The 20633-nt window shown below is 38.4% G+C and overlaps 1 protein-coding gene across 1 annotated transcript in view; it reads right to left on the minus strand.

Annotated features, from left to right (window-relative positions):
* LOC124165146 (glutamate decarboxylase) overlaps nt 1–20633 on the minus strand; it is a 74952-nt gene that overhangs the window by 7073 nt on the left and 47246 nt on the right. The window contains exons 3-10 of the mRNA XM_046542454.1: nt 19963–20166; nt 19310–19428; nt 18411–18490; nt 16130–16301; nt 15275–15342; nt 13448–13526; nt 12212–12361; nt 9994–10191 (exon numbers count right to left, since the gene is read on the minus strand). Of these exons, the coding sequence (XP_046398410.1) occupies nt 9994–10191; nt 12212–12361; nt 13448–13526; nt 15275–15342; nt 16130–16301; nt 18411–18490; nt 19310–19428; nt 19963–20166 (1070 nt within the window). The remainder of the gene's footprint in view (nt 1–9993; nt 10192–12211; nt 12362–13447; nt 13527–15274; nt 15343–16129; nt 16302–18410; nt 18491–19309; nt 19429–19962; nt 20167–20633) is intronic.

The raw sequence follows: 20633 nt of genomic DNA on the forward strand, positions 1-20633 counted from the left end.
AGGAAATGATGCTCAAAAGTACCCTACTCAGTGATGGAAAATGAAGCAGCATTCCTACGATCGATCGAAAAATAGAGGCGTATGAAAAGCCTAAAATAGGCCGTTCTATGAACCTCTCAAACACCAGATAGGAATAATAAGATTGTACACACAGAATGACCTAACTATTGGCGGCTGAAGTTTTCTGACTCCTTACGCTTTTTGTAGGAACGTCATTGCGATCTTCTTAGTAATTTGTTTTTTTTTTATTATAAATTTTATCTTTTCCAATCTCTCGAATCTGTCCTCAAACGTCCTTAATTTTTTAAGTAGTTGCCATTCTACTTCTCATATTAATAATAATTAGCGAACGTGAGATGGCAAAATAGTCCATTTTCTAATTCCATTCATGCATTCGCGCAATTCTACGCCATTTTAGATATTAATGCAGTTCTAACTTGCGCAATTCCGTTCCCCGTGTAAAACGGCCTTATAAGAATGATATGGGAGCTTCAATATATTTAGATGCAAATGTTACGCCGCAACAAAGGCCATTCGGATAAATAAACCATCATGAATTACCTATATTCCTGCAAAGATTGATAAAATTGAAGGTGAAAAGATTGAGCTCTACAAAATCAAAATGAATAAATGAAAATGGTGGTAATGTTATAATAGGCAATTCAACTTACCCTGAATAGATTGGAAGACTTATAATTTTAAAAATGGAGGGAAGGAAAAGGAATTTTGCCAAATACTGCTCGATACTTTTATGTCAAAATATTTGCAAATATTAACATATAACATATATTGAAATGGTAACAACACCGATAACCATAAATGGCAACAGTGGTGATAAAGCTGTAAGTGCTGATAAACCTGATAAAAAGATAATCAGTAGGATAAAAGTGTATTTATATACTGTACGACAGGTTTCGATGGTTTCAGGTAGGAAATAACAAATTCTTCTGAAGAGTTTAAATATTTAACCTAAAACCATAACACTGAAGACATTCGGCATGCTTTTCGTAGCTTTACTCAACTATCTGTAGATAATGCAATACCTAATATAAAGAAGAAAATTAATTTGGATATTAGGCGGTATAAGAAACTTGGTCCGTAAATGTTTAAAGCGACAATGAATCATTCATTCAAAAATTAAGAACGTCAGTCAGGATCCCCCCGAAGAAGAGCATAAAAAATTATCTGAGGAATATAGAAGACCGAAATTAACAGCAAAAATGGCCTTAACAAGAGCATTCATAAAATTTAAGAGTAAAATATTTCGTGAAAGTTTAGAAGATAATCCGAAGACGTTTTGGTCTTGCTTGAGGGAGGTTCAATGCAATAAATCTACGGTAAGATCAGTCAATTGCTGGACAGACAAACTTAGCACTCGAACAATTGTATACCAATATGAAGGAAATGAAAATTTGGAAGCAAATAATTCATGTTGATAGCCGTTTTCAAGTAGGTATTGGTTTCTGCTATTCAATACAAATGACAAACATTTGGATGCATACATACATGGATCTATATTAAAGAAAGATACAAAGCAATAATTACTTTTTCGAGCATATATCGTCAAGTATCTACAACGGCACGACTCAGTCTATATAATTCCAAACACAATGAATCATAAAGCTGAAAGTGAACCAACTGTAGAGGTGAAGTTTAGACGTAAGGATTCTCATAAAATCTCATTCATGATTGTCCTTTTGTTTCCAATGAAATCAACTTAAAAATGCGGGAAATACCAGTATGCACGCATGCCGCACAGTGGTCCAGAATGGTGAAAAATGCGACACGATGACATATCGAAATCAAAGCAGAGTATTCCTAGGTATTCGATGCCATTGATTACGAATTGCGACCTCGGATATTAAAAAAAAGTCAAAATTTTTGCGAACAGTAAAACTGAATGGTGTTTGGGTAATCCCGAAATCTCGACAGTTGGAAAGTCTACCCAGTTGAAATATACATTCACTAAATTCTTACAGTGCAAAAAATTGAGGCAAATTTCTGTTTGTTTTGACCGATCTCTGAGCGTTAAGGAGATGAAGGATTTGGTTCTTTCTCGGCGAATGCTGTTGATGAAATCTTCTCGGGAAATCAGCCGGGTGATGATGGCCATTGCTGCCAACGTTTCGATGGCCTTCTCTGCCATCGTCTTCAGGGCGAATGATGGACCTGGTTATTGCCGGGCTTATATACGCTGTTGGGGAGGTCTCTCCAACCTCCCCAACAGCGTATATAAGCCCGGCAATAACCAGGTCCATCATTCGCCCTGAAGACGATGGCAGAGAAGGCCATCGAAACGTTGGCAGCAATGGCCATCATCACCCGGCTGATTTCCCGAGAAGATTTCATCGTTAAGGAGATATTGTCCGTCGTAATGCGATCCATCCCTGAGGCGCTACCCCGCACCGCGGCGCCGCACAGTGGTCCCAAATCGAAAAAGGCTGGCCAAAATTAATAACGTCGTAATTTTACCTAAAATAGCAACAAAAGTGGATGTCCCTTACTGATTTTGATCGTCTGAATCTGGTTTTGGCATTATTTTTACGATATCTCTTCACTTTAGCATTTTTTGAGCTGTTGTTATTTAAACAATTTTTAGAAAATCTCGATGTAGATGTCATTGCGATTGGCGATAACTTGGTGTTCATGGAGAGCTTAAAATAGCATAATTTTAAGGCAAAAGATGTAAAAATTGTTGTTACAACCCATTATAGAATTTACGACATGAAATTGGTGAGATTCGAACCCGCGACCATCAGCATAGTCGGTGAGATACCAAAATCGGAAAAAAATACTCACACTCACTCATTTTTGGCTTCCATGTATTTGATAAGTCACATTAGATGAAATAAAATGACTGATATTAAGAAAATTGAGGAAAATAATGTTCTAATGGCAATAAAATCGCTTTCATGTATCACAAAAAACGAATTTTAAAAGAATCGTCGTCTGATGTCACCCCATCGGACTCATTGTCGCTCTGCGAATCACTTAAAATTAGCAAATTTTCACCTCACCTGATAGGCTGACCCCGTTTTTTGTAACTCCTGATGTAATTAAAATGTATGATTCAGTTATTTAAAGGAGCCTTCGAAAGATATCTTCATAATTTAACATTATTGAGTATTTTCTTGTATGTTGCACTCGGAATTTCCTCATGTCTATGTTCCTGGCCTCCAATGCTTCCTTCGTTAAAACTTCAATTGTAAGAAAGGATTCTTTGGAAATTGCTGTTCCATGTATCAGCACTTTATGTACCATGAGCAGCATATAATACCAACCATAATCGATGTACAGCTCAGCTATTTCAATGCAATACTGGCTGAAGTCTTCATTATTTATCTCATTGCCGCAGGATAGAGATTTTAATATCACTGTAAGTCTATGGACAAGTATTTCATAGATACCTGTCGTGAAAATTGCAAATCACATTAATAATTACATTTCATACACATAAAGCATTTGTTCGTAGATTTTTCAAAATTATGGAAACGGGTCCAATATTTCTTACTATTTGATTATAATTTTATATTTACACGTAGTTTCATCTTGTCTGAAATGAAATCCTGAATTAAAACTCCACTTTAAAAAATATGATGACTGAGATTAATGAGTGATTATTTTTATACACTGCATATATTCGCCGACTGTGCATGCACGGTAATCATTTGCACTCACTAGATGCGAGAGGGAGATATTGAATTACTTGTGGAGGGAATTTTTATTTCCTTCTGCAACCAGCTTTTGAACGTCTCTTTGAAATGCTCATCTGTCCTTGAGCTTTGATTCCACTTTCTCAGGTATTTCGAGAAAACATTCTTCGCGCAAAACGCGTCAGCATATTTTTCGCATGCTTGATTTCATTCAGTGGATATCTTGTTTTCAAATATTCCACGACATATTCCTCCTTCTTCGCTTATTAATATTCTTTTCTCTCTGTATTTTTATTGTACACCGCAAGGTACGATAAAATTTGCGGCACCCATAATTCAAATTTAACAGTAGTATTTACGGCTGAAACGATGAATTTGATTTCTAAAAGTTGTCTATTTTTAACCAATAATAAACCGGAAATTATGAGTTGACATTGAATAAAATATATAAAAGCTTATATAGACTTGCCTCTGAGTTTCCAGTGCATACTGAAATTTGAATGCCAAACATTGGCAAACCAAGTGCTTTAATTATCTGGACAGGAGAAGTTTCTCGAGTTAGCCGTGTTAGCACAGTTCGGAGCACAGCACTTGTTCACTAAGAAAATCATTAAATAAAACTGAGTGGGAAATATTCATCACATCCATGCAATGGCTCTGGTGAGGGAGGCCGTCATCCTCATTCCATTATCATTAAAAATGCACTTGCAAGATGCACGCTCCATTGGTGGGTTTAGACGAATTTTTCCCTCCGAATTCAATCCTATCTACGTCTATGGGCTGTTGAAATGATCCTGTGAACAATTCTTGGCATTAGGGAGCATTTATTTCTCTTAGCGCCAAGACCTTATTTCGGAATAACGTGCTGGCAACACTGTACGGCATGTAAGGAATCTCTTCTCTATAAAAATACGAGGAAGGTTTTGCAGAGAAAAGCATCTTGTGGTTAAGGTAAGTTTCTCGCATAAGGACTTAAGTAGTCGCTTTTGATCACTCATAATGTTTCTCATTAAGAGCATGAAAACCGGCCCTCATTGGTTTCATGAATATTTGAAGGTGAGTGCACAAACAAGAAGTGCGCATACGATAGGCGTGAAGCACTTGATGTATGTAATCGTACAGGATGTAGAATTATGCTAAGTATACACCATGCAAGTTAGACCACCGATACAGGAATATTTGAGCGATAATGCCACTGTCTCCCGCCGGCCGCCGGCCAGCCGCCCTCAGCGGAAGAGCGGTGCACCGCTCAACTTAAAACCCTCTAGATGTCGGATAGGCAAGTATAGGCAAGATTTCATTTCTCCATCTTGTTTTATATACTCTTTCTAAGGATTCAGCATAGGAATCTTCGAGGGGCACGGAGGGGCACAAAACTATATCGACACATTTGACTAAAAATAGGCTCAAAAATAGCTATCATTATAAATAATTAAATATTGTTATAATAAATTCTGAAACGAACAAAAAATACTATAATATTGTAAAAAAATATGAAAACTTACCGTATAAAAATTGACAAATGAATCCCTTGAAATTAAAATAGTAATTTATTAAGTTGAATTACCCTAAAATCGACTATTTCTACGCCTCGGGCGTTTTAGGCTGAATATGCCCATGTTTGACGGGTTACACAGGTCAACATAATAATCACACAGACCTATCAGGTACGAAATATTATAGGCCACATCCTGTAGAATCCGAATACATAATTCAAAACTTCCTCGTAAAAAGTCGAAAAAATGACTTTTGGCCAGCTTTTTTCGATTTGGGACCACTGTGCGCCGCTGAGATAAGGCCCGCACCACTTTCTAGAGACTTCCCCTCCACCCCCTTCCCGCACTTGGAAAATTCTTTTCTGATGGCAATGGCAAGATCTAGCCTGTACAGAAATGGGCTTACGTTAGAAAGGATTTAATTGTTATGACAAAATTTCCAATCAAAAGCAATCGATTTATTTTCACTCAGTCCATTATTTTAAGTATATATTAATAACAATTAAATAAATTTTCACTGCATTTATAATCATGCACTGATTGACCCTTTTTGGCACGTGTCTTTGTGCACGTAAGGAGTCGTGCTACGATGAATACTTACACTTACAATTAGTAATAAATTTTGAATGCTCTCTTCCTTCCTAGTAACTGACTTAAAATTTTTAATTCGTCTCGCCCCTCTCTCTGCACAATCATTTACCACTTGAAGAACCCGAATAATTTGAAAACCGTTCTTGTAGTAAGGATATGCATCCCATTCTTTCGTGGGCATATCAGAGAATGCAGTACATATTTCCAATGTATTAAATGGCCTCCATATCTTCCTTCTCAGAGAATTCACTATTTACTAAGGTGGAGTGTCTACTATTCAACTGAAAATATCAGATTTAGCCGTTGCATTGATTTTCACCTGCAATGGGCTGCTTGACTCTCCTTTCCGTATTCAATTAAACTCAATACCTTTCTCTCCGAAGGAGATGCATTTAAAGTGCATAATAATTGGAAGAATTACCTGAGATTTGACGCTATTCTAAATCCTTCACTATTATTTCATGCAACGTATCCTACCGCTGTAGCTTCTTCATTAATATCTTTGCAACCTTTTCTTTCTTCTTGATCACATTGAAATCTATTCCACTGCATTTCATGCCCCTCTTTGATCGCGTAAGAATTTGACTTCTTCATCCCAAGCACATTTATCTAAGAGATTAATTGCACTTTTCTCCTCGTTCGTTAAAAACTCAATGGCACCGCTCCTTGCAGATGCAGTGTTGAACAAATCATCAACTTTTGATATGAAAGATTTTCTTTTCTTCAACTCCATGACTCCCGCTCTCTTTTTACGCTGTCGCACGTTCCTCCATTATTTGTGTACATTTTCTGACTTTTCAATCACCTTAATTTCCGCAATAACAGGAATTTTCGTTTTGTTTAAAAAATGAAACATTTATTACGGTTTTTCGCGCTCTCAGTCTAATACATTTCAAACCCCTTGGGTGACAGAAAAAACACCAAGTAATTTTTTCATTGAAAGTAATTTTACTTCAAGTATTTCTTCACTTTCTTTTCCAACCAGTTCAATTTCTGAATTTAATATTAATTTGATGCCTTCCCCTGTTGGCCTATTATTAAACTGAACGACACGTGTATCCATGATAAACTAGTTATTTACAAATGACAAAAACTACTTTTCTCCTTCAATACTCAAAAACTTAGCACTTCCTTTCCTTTTCAAACTCTTCACTAGAACTAACGCTGTCTCCACATCTATCTACATCCGTGATATGACTGCCTCGTTTCTTCTTTCTTGTCTATTTCTATCTACTGATGGAACACTGGAAGCCCCGCTGATTTCCTTCGTAATTCACATACTCATATATATTTTGGGTATGATCAATCCTCCTCCACTGCGTTTACCAACTTTAGACTTCTGCTACTGAAAAACTTACGGGACTACAGAAACATTTCAGGACGTTTAATTAAATTGCCTAAAGCCTATGAAACTGTCTCTGGGATAAGTTAAAGACAGCCTACGTCCGACACAGAACACAGAAAGAAAAAGTAAGAGTCCGCCACTGGAAATACTAGAAACTTTTGAGAGTCCTTTTTTCGGAAAGTTAGTTTTTATTTTTATTAATACCGGTTCACCATCCAAGAATTTCCTGGAAAAATAAATTTTCAACCATGACAAACGTTTTGCATTTCCATAAGCATTACATTTTTTGGATGTGGGACGTAGCATATAGTTTATACCTTAGGTATTCCTTTATAAATTAAAGATGCCTTACCAGTCGTGATAACTAACCTCTAAAAAAATTTAACTTCACAAAAAATAATTTTGGCTCGCATATTAGCCACAAAAATCACGCTTTTATGGATAATTATTATTATTGTGAGCATTACAACCGAAAAGTCTATTTGGTTGGAAAGGCAAAAGTTCTGGGAAAGCGTAAATAAATGAAGGACCATACTCTTAGGTTTAGAAGTCCAAAACAAATTTATAGAAAAAATATAGAAATCTAGTAACTTGCCAAATATATAATTCATTCAGCTATTCGTGCAAACAAAAATTTACGTTAGAATTAACCTATTTCATCAAATTTCCCTATTTACATTTTTCACTGAACTTGAAAAATTTAGATATTCTTGCTGAGACGACATCATCGGTATATCCAAAAAAGAGATTCTGAACACAAAATTTGATGCAAAAGCTTTCCATTGAAAACGTTCCTCCATCAACTGCTTAATTTACCGAATTTCGTATATACTCTGAGTACGTTCAATCCTCCTCCACTGCGTTTATTAGCTTTTTTTACTTTTTTACTAGACTCCTGCGATTGGAGACCTGAGGGCGATTTAAAAAACTTATAATTGCGATTTTTCCTGTCATCAAGTTTATACAAACCTAAAAAACCGAAGAACCTCTGGCTTCTCCGTTCCACCAATTAAGTAAACTTAGCAACATAAGGATGAAAAAAGTTTTGAAAGACGTTTTAGAGACTTCGATAAAATAACTGCAACTCTCTAGGTGAATTGTTTTGGGAAAATGAAGTGTTTTTGGCAAAAGTAACGACTGTTCCGCGCTGTAATGATGACTAATACATAGGTTTGCAATTATTTGAGCTTTGTTTTTGAAGTGCACTGCTTTTCTACTGCTATGAATACATGTTTACCGCCGATTTCTTACTGTTGATGAATTGAAAGAAAAGCTGATGAATTCGTAAATAAATAGGCATTCTTCTTCTTCTTTGGAATGTAAGATGGCTTAAGTATAAAGATTAATAAATAGGTATTAATCTAACAAAATCCTAGTGCATGGAAAAAATGAACGCAACAATTAAACACAGAATTCTCTTCACCGCCCAATCATAAATATTTTCCTTCGAATTTTGAGTTTAAATGCATATTTTAATCAATATTACATCAATATCTCACCAGTTATGTATTTATCCATATAAATTAGTGAAAATATTATCACTGGGCGGTGAATTCTGCTCGAAATTCAGTGCGGTTTTTTAGGGAGTGAAACATTTAATGGGGTGAATACTTCCTCAAAAATTGTTTCGTGATGAACTCCTTCCTTTGTACGCCTTTTACATCACCTAAGGAATATGTCCATAAATTTTCGTGCCTGTATCTTTTGTAGCAAGGGCTGTGCGTTGATGATTGTGTTAATCAATCAGAACACGTTGCTTTTCATAGGAGGCTAGCAGAAGGCACCAGATGAAATTCAAGGAGGGAAAAATTAACGTCTTCCTCCGCTCTCTAAATATTTCTCCCGTCCAGTCGATACCGCATCTTGTCGCGGGATCTATTTCGCCTCTGAACACTGAATGCTACAATTCGGCCATTAAACTCGAATTCAACCAGAAAATTGGCAAAATTGACCCTTGAGGAAACTGATTTCAACCGACCTGTCTCACTGTGCGCGCGCGTGTATCGGGCGTACTTTCACAGGACAAGTGTCACGCTCTGTATTATTTTCTGTACTATCAGTACATATTTAAAAGAAGCGCAGCCATATTGAAATTGCAAAAGTATATGAAGTTGGCATTAGTCAACATTGGCTTGCATCATAAATACAAAAAATACCTCCGATAAAAACAGAAAAATAACAAATCAACTTTGAGAAACAGGAACTTGAGTTCACTTCATATGCTTTGAAAATTGAATGGCGATGCCGAGCATGCTTCCATATGGTGGTTAGGCATGGATGTTGTCAGTAGCGGAGAATTCCAAAACTGAAAACGTGATGCTGCAAAAGGATGATGAAGATAAAATGTATGGACTGAATAAGTAATAAAGATGTGCTTAGAAGGGTGAAGGAAAAGATAAGACTTCTAAAAACCATAAGGAGAAGACGGGACAAGTTAATCGGTCACATCATGAGACATGATAGCCTGATGAAGACAATCATAATAATCACATAAGGACTGGTGGACAAGAAGGAGGGTAAGGGGAGGCCCCAAATGAGTTTCATAGGACAGGTTATGAAGGAAGTAAAAGATAAGGAATACGTCGCTAATAAAATGGTTGCGGATAGAAGAAAGGAATAGAGAGCTGTGCTCAGCCAATATTAGGATTGCTGACAAATGATGATGATGATTTAAGAACTTGAAAAGGAGCCATTGTTTGCAATTTTATCTTCCTTATTTCCGAAGATATGCCGTCAAACGCGAAGACGCTCTTGAAAAATATTTTTAATACAAGTCATGAAGGACGAAAAAGATAAGGAATTCGTGCCTAAGTAGGAGAGTGAAAGGCAGTGCTGCGATATTGGGATTTCTAATGGGTTAAATGGTAAAGATGAGCAGTGGAGGAAATTATGGTCTTCACTCACTCACCTTGCCAAGCATCTTCTCCCGCTCTGGTCCGTGTGCCATGCTGCGTAGTCGTCGTGGCACGTACCAGAAGCTCACGTTAACCATCTCCGGCTCGGGCAGCAGCAAGTGGAACTTGTCGGGGTTCTCCTTCATTCGTCGCACCATGTACTCACTCAGTTCCATTAGACGGTCCATCTGACGCTCGAAACCACTCGTGCCCTGCGAACGGATGAGAGCGCGGGAGTGAGTGGACGAGTGCGCTTGCGCGCGGTGGGCGGGGCTTCCTCCGCTTACGCCCACCCGCGCAAGTGCTGACATCTGACTGCCGCATATTGATTTTGGCGGGGTGAGAAGGAATGCCATTTAGAACACATCCACCTTCCCCACTTTGTATATGTCCAAAGGAATGCGTTGTGTAAGCCACGGGAATACTCATAAAAGTGTTCACTCAGTAGTCAGACACTCAAATTTGTTAACGGAATTTAGTGGAAACTTAAAGGATATATTTAACGAAATTTAGCCATTTCCAATTCCCGTGAATGGAAAGTGAGAGCACGTGAAATCTGCCGTCCATTTTTTTATGAGATGGTGATATCATTAGAGTTCTGGCTCATTGATTCGTTCACGAGAAGAACCTTTCATTGAAGTGAGGAGTAGCTCAAAAGACTGCAGAACTACGTCGAACCACGCGAGGACGAGGAGTTGCAGAGAAGTGGTCACGCGACCGGCATAAGTTCGTGACATTATCGGTAAAACTGTGAAATGGTAAAGAACGTCGAAATTTCGCCGCAAATTTCTCGAAAAATAGGCGACGGATATTATACACGGAAAAATGCGGGCCTATTTATTTTTCAAACTCAATTATGAAAGAAAATAGTAGTGAGGAAGTATTGTATTATATGTGACTCTTATTACAGCTGCGGAGGGACTTGTGAAAATGCAACCTATTGGACAATTGAAATTACAATGGCACCCGTTCTAATTGCCATTGAAAATGAAGGTAATTTTTCAAATTGTAGGCGTAGCAATAGTGTGTTCATAATTTTGGAAGTAGACAAGTTGTAAATCGGAAAGAACAGCGGACCGAGATCAGAACCCTGAGGAACTCCAAGGCACCAATTACCACACGTTTATTACAGGCCTCGACTTTAAGATAAATGTGGAACCCGTTTAACGTAGTTTATTTCCACGAAACCCCGCAATCATAGTATTATAGAGCTGTACCTACATTGTAGAGAAATGCTTGATAAACGGATAATCTTCTCACATCAGAAACACATCGGTACTGAGAAATGACGAGTTATGCTGAACTAGAGAAATTGCCAAAATGCATATTTTAAATTTATTCTTGAAACCTTTTTCATGGAGATTTGAGCTTGTTTGGCATCCTTTATGGTGAAATTAATGGATATTTTTATTCATTAAGAATGATTTTTTTAACGCATTTTTGCCTTTTTCCGGTGATATAATCTATTTTAGGGCTTAGTTACTCCTTAACTTCCAAAAAGTTATCTTCAGAGCAGGGCTAGTCTGTTATTTCAGTTTCATTTTAAATAAATCAATATAGGAATAATGTCATTAAAGATGCATGAAGGATAAACATTCAAAATTCTCCAATATATTGAGTAAAAAAGTCTGTGACGTTATTTCCCGACTAGTGGATGCATTTGCCAAAAACCTATTTTTGAAGCACTGCTCCTTGAATGGACTTCTTCACGAATTTAAATTTTATGCCGATTGTGAAAGACCTTAAAAAATTATTTGATCCATATGTTGCCATATTGCGCCCATTTCTCGAACTATTATCGACGAAAAATCGATCGTTTCGTAGATAGTTGATGACGTTATGAACCTATTCCGAGCGGGTCATTCCCCCCCGCTGCTCCTTGGACTCGCGAATCGACCAAGCCTGAGGGTTATTCTGCATTTCCGAATTTCTGATGGCGTCACAGATTTATCCAAATGCGGGAATTGTTTGGAATTTCAATGATTTCAATAATTGACAGCCTATGGCTCGCATCCAGTAGAACGGTTCATTTTCACCGTGGCGGTGTTGTTGCCTCGAGCAACGAACGGCTCATTGAATGATTCATTTGAAGATCGAACAGCTCATCGAATTTGGTATTTTTCATTCGTAAATACAGAAGAACCTCCCTGGTCCGTCGCTGTTTACACCCTTATGAGCGATTCCTTCCCTCTATGTAAGTCAAGATGGGGCGTGCGTGTAATGTGGGCTCACCTTTGACCTCCACATGAGCCACAGTTTGAAGATGTCGTTGTGTCTTCCGCACTGGATGACCTTGTCTCCTGTGTCGTATTGTACGTCGTACAACTTGTCTTGCATGAACAGATATTCAGCACTCATCTGATTACAGCTGATAAGCAGGCCCTGAAAGAACGAGATTTTAGATTAAATCATCGATTCAGAAATTTATAATAACACAATCAGATACCATAAATACATAAAATATATAAATTTGGTTTGCCTCTTCAAAGAGAAGGCAACGAAAGCGAATCAACAAGAGGCACGACACAATAGTTGTAGTGAAAAGAACTCTGTACAAACCATAAAAATACAACCAGAAAATACAATGCTTTTTAGGAAAAACAAATACATATACATGTATAATTCTGTATTAATTGTAATTGTTCATAATGATTATTATAATCGTCTTATACTTTATATTCGAGAAAAATTTGCGCTTTGTTTCGCTGAAATAGCAATTTTTTCATTGGATTAAAAATAAACGTTAATTTGTAGCGGAAGATAGTTCTATTGACCAAAAAATTAGAGAACTTCGCGGTACAAAGGTGCTTTTAAAGAACTCAATGAGGAACCGCGTCTAAACAATCAAGTTTCTAGATATCTTAGTCTGTCGGATAAAACTTATAAATTCCCTCATATTGACCCCGATCTTGTATAAAAAATACTCCAAAATAAAAAAAAACAGTTATTTAACTGTGGAAAGTATAAACGAAAAATCACTGCGGGAAAGGTAATGAATGAATATGTATATCTGTTTTTAAATATACGCAGAAATGAATTGTGAAACAAAGAGACGGATCACAAACACAAAACGTTGGATTTGGCGGTAACCGTGCTCCAGAGACATCTCCTGGTGAATTATACAACTGCGGAGGAATTTATTGCATGAACCTACCGCTGAAAGTAACAATAGATAGAAACCGAAGTGATTTCAGTAGCTGGGTGTCCCTATTATCTCCCCGGAATGAAGGTCCGTGGTTCGATTCCAAGGTGATATCATATACATACGTTTTCGGCCATTATTCCACCCCCGCACCATCCCGTTGTCATCAGCAAGTGTTTGTGTTCCTATCTCTTTGCATTTTGTTTGGATATGCGCTTCCGGTGACCTCTATGGTTGTGTATTTGATGCGTAGGAAAATGTCGGTCCGCTCAACTTGCCTGAAATGCGTTTCATGGGAAAAGAGACCACGAGGCCACCAGACTTACGTCTTCCTTGAAGTGGATCGTTGAGCACTGGAGCAGGGTGCCCATCAGCTTGTGAGGGTTCCACGTTACGGAGTCAGCCCTGAAGGGGAAAGAACACAGTAAATACAAACGCAACACAAAACCACATTAACTAATATGCAATATGTACGGGGTGTTCCGATAGGAATCTTCAATACTTCAGGAGGTGTTAGAAGAGACAATTTCAAGCATATTTTTATTCACAAACATTGGGTCGCCACTCCTTAGTTACTATGACAACAAAGTTTTTAGTTACCATTCATCAGTGGCGCAGCAAGGGGGGGTTTTGGAGGATAACCCCCCCCCCCCCCCCAGAACTCAGAGAAATTTTAAAATTTAATCCATTTTACTTAATTGCACAAATGTTACTTATAGAATAGTGTAAGGATTAATAAAATATCCCTTAGAAAGTCGTAAAACTCATCATTTTGAACCACTGATCTTAAAACTTATCTTGGGAAGGGCACCTGCACCTCCCTTATTCCACACCCCCAGTATTAAAATCAACTGATTTGGGCGTTACTTGGTGGAACGATGAACTATTCATGGTGAAACAAAACCCAGTACTATTCCACAAACGTTTATTTTAACAGTCTACTAGTTTCGACGTTTAACGGTATAAAAGTCGAAACTAGTAGACTGTTAAAATAAAAGTTTGTGGAATAGTACTGCGTTTTGTTTCAACATGAACCCCCAGTGTTAGTTGCTTCTAAAACGCCCCCAGCCTTAATTCGTCGCTGGGCGCCTGCCATGCATACTTTGTAGTTACGATGATAACGGGTTTTCTTGGGTATCCAGCCTTTTCGAAATTTTATTGAACAATCTGGATCTTTAAGAACACTAAATAATTAAGGTCGGACGAAAATGTGCGATTATAATTGTATGAAACAATTAATATCAAAATGGGTGAGATTTCGCAATAGTATTGTTGATTCTAGCTCAAAGTTCTCTTTTAATTGAGCTAAAATATGAGGAAATGAAAATATATCTCTTTCGTCTTCGTCATTTTGTTTACCTCTTTTGTTGAGACATCAGCCGTTTACTTGAAAAAAGTGCGTGACAGAGTAATTTGAGTGTCCGAGTCCCAACTAGCTTTTATAAAGGCCTTTTATTGCCCGAGGTACGAATGTATTTCTTTTACTATCCGTTCGGCAAAATACCGCTCTTATTTTTATCTTTTTTTTGTCGCACCTGGTATTATGATGTGGTTTAACAGGCATTTTTGGAAGTGCCAACAATCAAGTTGACTAGTTTCGAGTTCACTTGAGAGTGACGGCAAGTGATCTCATGTGACACTTTTCAAACTATCGCCAATGGAATGAATGGAATTGATCATCATCGCGTTAATGAACACGGCATCATAGGCACTACTTATTGGAATTTCGATACTTTTTTAATATGGCAAATATCGCTAGATATTGTCCGTTGCGGGTTGTTAATTAAATAGCCGAATGGGATCACATGCTAGAATTTCAAGTTAACTTTAAATCGAGCATAGCAATTTGGAAAACACTCTCAGCTGATTTTCCCCGTATCGCCACATGAATATCTCTTGTAAATTGCTCAAGCAGTAGCACGTCACCTCCGAGCATAAATCGGCTCCCAAGCTAATTACTTGTAATCACATAGCTTTAGATTTCCATAGCTTTTTAATTAGTTCACAGATCAAGTCTTCCTGGGCCAGATCCTGTATGTGTTCACCGAGTATTCGAGGTACTGCCTGACCAATGCGGAATAACACCTCTCTTCTCCAAGATGGTCGTATGACTCGATATTGAAATGGTTGAAACGGAAGTGACGCTATCTCACCTCTCGATTCCCGTGAGCCTGGGATGTCGATACTTCCGGGAGAAGAGGATACCTCCTCCCCATGCAGCCTGAAATTTGAGAAAAAAAACATCACTCAAATGCCCCTACTCAACCCCATTTGACTTAAAACCCCCTTTCTAATAACTTTGGCGCAACACACAGACATGCAGAGAGATGGTAATTGCAACAACAAAAAGATTATCAAAGGAGACTAGAAGACGTCCTTCGAGACGTGGTTCTATGCGATAGGGTGTGAAATGAGTTGTGGGTACCGAAGGATCGGAGAAGAAAGGCAACTAGAGAGCAACATGCGTTAAGAAGGACCTATCAGTGGATATAAGCCACTTCGTAGAAGATAGACAGACCAGGACCGTGCTGGACCCCTTCTTAGCGCGGTGGACGGCCATGGCCAGAGGGCGTCAGCACTATACAGGGGGTGGACTACCGGAATGAATTATATAAATTCAAATTAATGTTTTCTTTGCTCAAGACAGTGTTAATTATGCTGTTAAATTTTACATCATTGGAATCAAGTCAACTGTTCAATTTTGGTATTCTGACTGTAAAATTTGTCAGTTTCGGAACACAAGGGCTCCAGAGATTTCCAGTCTGGAGGGCGCACCGGATTTCCTGGCGACCCAGCACGGGCCTGAGACAGACAACTAAGTGAGGCTTATCGTGGAGGGCAGAAATCGAAGGAGAAGTCCCCCCCTCCCAAGACGACCTCCGGACAGATAAAGAAGGAAGAAAACAAGGGGGGGAACTAGCTTAGAAAGGGATAAATGCAGTATATGAATCTCTCAAGTACGTGTTACGTAATTAAATCAGTGAATCCATCGTGAATTTAGCACTCACGTCCACGTGCAGCCACATCTTGTGCTTGGTGCAGATGTCTGCGATCTGTGGGATGGGGTCAAACGCGCCCAAGACCGTCGTCCCAGCAGTCGCATTCACGAAGAACGGGATGTCGCCCCTCTTCTTTCGCTCTAGCACGAGGCGCTCCAGCTCGGATGGAATCATGCGACCTCTAGACAACGACAAACAATAACAATGGGTGGTAAACAAGGTGATGAATACATAAATAAATTAACAATACAACCGATAATTCCGTTGAGGTTTACTTAATGTTCTTGTCAATTGTGTCGCTTTTCAAAAATGTCATAAATAATAATAAACATAAATTAATTAACAATACAACCGATCATTCCGTTGAGGTCTACTTAATGTTCTTGTCTTGTGTCGCTTTTCAAAAATGTCCGCATCGTGGCGATGAATGCATAGCGATCCATTTATTCTCAATATATTTGTATTCGAGTAATAGGGTTGTTCAAGCCTATCAGAACGGTCTAAAAAAACGAATGTATATCACTTCTGATGTAATTTCATTTCGATTGGGATGAATGACAGATGCGTTGAAAAAGTAGTGATGGAATTATTAGCAATCAAAATTCGAACAATTTTAAACGCCGCCAAAAACGGTCGGCCATCTTGAAATAGAGGTGATGACGACACAAGCCTGTACGGCTGGCCTGTACCCTCGATCGCTCGATGCCAAGCTGAGTACTCTGCATGCCGACTGGACATTTGCCAAGGTTATTCCTTATTTTGAAATGGCCTATGTTGTGCATGAAGCTTCCGGATGGATCAAGGCGATCAAGGCGACATGAAATCCATTCTTCAAGTTAGGCAGGCAACGTATGTAGCGTTGACAGGAATTGAAAGTTTTGTATAGCTGCATTTGCTAGGAAACTACGTGCAGTGAACTTTCATTGTGCCTCTAGTGCAAGTGAACACAATTTGTGCCCTTAATGTACCCCTAAGTGAATGATTGCATATAGACGATGAAGTAAAGAGTGAAGTGAGTTGTGAATGTAACTGCTTCGACGAAATTATTTATTTCTTCCATGCTAGTTCAATCAACCCTATACATTTCGATCTAAGGTATCTAACTATTGCCTAGGGGATATGTTTCATATTTGAGCTAGTTGTGCTTCAGGGATACATCGAACGCATATTAATTTTCAATCGTTTGTTCGCTTCTAAGTTCCGTTTGATTTTATTACCTATTCATTTTGAGCATTCACGAGTGTTTACATTTCACGAATTTCGTTGCGCTGTTGTTTGTTTTTGTTTTGGTCATATTTTGGTTACGGTAAGAGTACGGGTAAGAGTAATAGTGAAATTCGAAGTTTTTTGATGTTACAATAACCGGTTTAGCAATTTGTTTCAGCCTATTCATTTCATTGTCCTCGAAATGTCAAAGTGAAATAACGTAAACTGATTCTAAGTCATTAGTGAGAAGTGAGGTGTGGAGAATCTTTCGAACTTCAAGGAGTGCAAATTCTTTTAGTGTGTGCAGAGTGATTGGAAAACCGATCATCATGTTTTATTAGTGTTTTATATTTATTGTGAGTCAAGTTTTTCATTGAATCAGTTGATTCGGAATATACTGATTATACGTATCAAAAAGACAGCTCGTGAAATGTGTGCGTTGTAGTGCTATTTGTGATATGATGAGCAATAAATATGTACAAGTAAGGGTAATTTTGCTTATTATTACTCTTATTAAAGGATAAATTTGGATTTTCTTTAAACACTGATCTGGCGGCAGACGCTGGAGATCTTGAAAAAAAGTGGAATAACCCTGCTGAGCCACTTAAACAACACTGCAGTAGGGCATCTACAGGCTTGTGACGTCACACATCAATTCAAGATGGAAGTAGGGCTTTTTGGCGTAACGTAAAATTTGTCACTGTTTAAAGCCTTCTCTAAACATGTACAATGAAGAAAATAGCATAATATTATTGTCATTGCTCCTTCTGAAGCACGATCTTTCGATTTCTTAAATAAAAAAAATATGGTGAACAACCCTATTGCACTCGCTAGGGAAAGCATTGAAATGTTTCAGACTCGATAGAACATTTCATGTAGATTAGTATGTTGCTTCTCTTATTTTTGTATACTTGTATGTAAATTATAAATTTTGGTTGAGAGCCTTACTTAAAGCTTCTTTTCCCATGAATTCGGATCACTCTGCCAAGAGAGTCGCGAGGGGCGACTTTTGCAGACTCATTTAAATAAATGCCAGCACATCTAAAGACCGGACATGTTGAAATAGTACTCATGGTTCACTCACCTGTCGTCAGATGGCACTTCGACGCAGTGGTCTGTGCCGAGTCCGCAAACGGCCGCGCAGCTGCGCACAGAATAATGGCACTGTGGAATTAAAAGAGGAATGCGTGAACAGGGGTGCCTTGTCGTGGATGCTATGGGCCATCACGGAAGCTTACAACCATTGGATACGCAGAACAGGTGACGACATGGAATTGCTAGCTTGTCCCCGAGTGGACTATGTGTACATATGTAAGTACTCGTATTGGAGGAGTGGAGTATTGGTGATGCCGTCGTCAATCAAGGATGGGAATTCTTGTAAGAATTAAACGAATTCCTAATGCGTGCTGGTAATACGGCCATCTTTTGAATAATGTTTTTGTGAGTTGTATTAATTTTATGTTCAAACTAAATAAGATTTGCATTTAGTTTGTGTGCATATCAACTGACTAAAATATAATATGTGTGTTTTATAGGTATAGTTAGCAATGCATGGATCGAGAGCCTATTTAATGATTTAATTTAACCACAAGATTGCATTTGTATTATTTGTTATTTTCTGTTTATGATCTTTGGGTTCTTTATATTTTCACCTCGGTTATATACATATTTTTTCGCAAAATTCTCTGTTTCCACTTCATTAATAACTAAACCACTATTTATAGAAACGTTGTCCATTGGTGTGTCTTCAACAAAACATAGATAGTAGCATTATAATTATTACTATAAAGAAAATTCCATATTTTGACAGCAACAAACATCTTTCATTCCAAGATCCCACTGTCGGATGGGGTTATCGACTTTAGTTAACTACTGCCTTTTAATTCAGTAGATTTTTTCCAGTTTCAGTCTCAAAATCGCCTTCTGCGCAACGTCGTAAGCTTTCGCGAGGTGGACAACATATATAGAGAAGGGGAGAGTGACCTGGTCAGATGTGAACATGACTAGCTGCCCTTGGATGGAGTGAAGGCCTTTCTCCTTGTATCCTGGGAACATGCGATGTCGGGCAGCCAAGAAAGCGTACAAGTTGGAGATGGAACCGCCTGAAAAAGGAGAATGAATACACTTAGGACTACAATTACAACCACTGTTGGTACTAATTGCCACTATAAAACAACTAATCCGCGACAGATGGTTATTGCATATAATGTTTGTTCTTAAATGCAATTAGTGTTAGCGAGCGTAGCAATTACATATCCTGTCCATACCCCATACCCGTTACGATCGTCCGTACGATCGTAGTGTATATGCATGTTTGGACACTCACATGACGTAGTTTAGAACGCTGCCAATTCACGATGATATAGCGCCGTGGCGCCGGAAGCGAATAGAGAAAAGAGAAATTTTACCAAAGCAGCTATTTGAGAGAAAGAGGTATTGCTGAATCAATTATCAACTGAATTTCATAAATAAGCAAGCAATTGCACAATGAGAGGGTAACTGTCGCCATTATGGATCATGTTCATTTCTATTATACACTGGAGCGCAATAGTTCTCTGTGTTCGTTCTGACGATGATAATGGCCCCGAACGATGCAGTGTTGTGCAAACGAACGAACGAATGAACGAACGACTGACCGGGTGCGAGGATTGAGTCGCCGTGAGCGAAGGATGATCCAATGATGTCCCGCATGCTCCTCATGACCACGTTCTCCATGAGGATGAAGACCGGAGCAATCTCGTACGTGAACATGTTGGTGTTGGCAGTGGCAGTCAGCCACTCCCCAGCCATTGACACCACATCCAGGCCACACGATAGCTGGTTGAAGAACCAAGGGTGACCTGCCAATGACGAAAAAAAAATTCAAGCAGTCAGTTCACTCGGCGGACGAGATGATAAATATCATCATCACAATAAAGACGAATCATTAATCCTATTAGGACTCGGCTGCATTTGGGACAAAACAGATATTACATAAATCAAAAGCCAGAATAAAGTAGAAATGAAATTTTCCGAGACAAAATATATAACGTATGCATAGTCATGAAATGGATAACAATTTTTAATCTCAAACTGTCCTGCAATCATATTATGATTATCGTAAATAGTTAATTCTGGCAATAAACATACTATAAGGAATTTCTGAATTGAGTATCCTAATAGCACTTTAAGAGAGAACTGAAACGCGGGTTGAAATCGAAGAAGAGATGGCCAAGACCTCAAAACTTTATAAAACTTTACACAGTTGTTGACCGTATATTCTTCGGGTTTTGTCCGCGATGGTTCATTTTTGGGATAAAATTAGCTT

Source organism: Ischnura elegans, chromosome 9 (assembly GCF_921293095.1).
Source record: "Ischnura elegans chromosome 9, ioIscEleg1.1, whole genome shotgun sequence".
NCBI classification, from domain to species: Eukaryota; Metazoa; Arthropoda; class Insecta; order Odonata; family Coenagrionidae; genus Ischnura; species Ischnura elegans.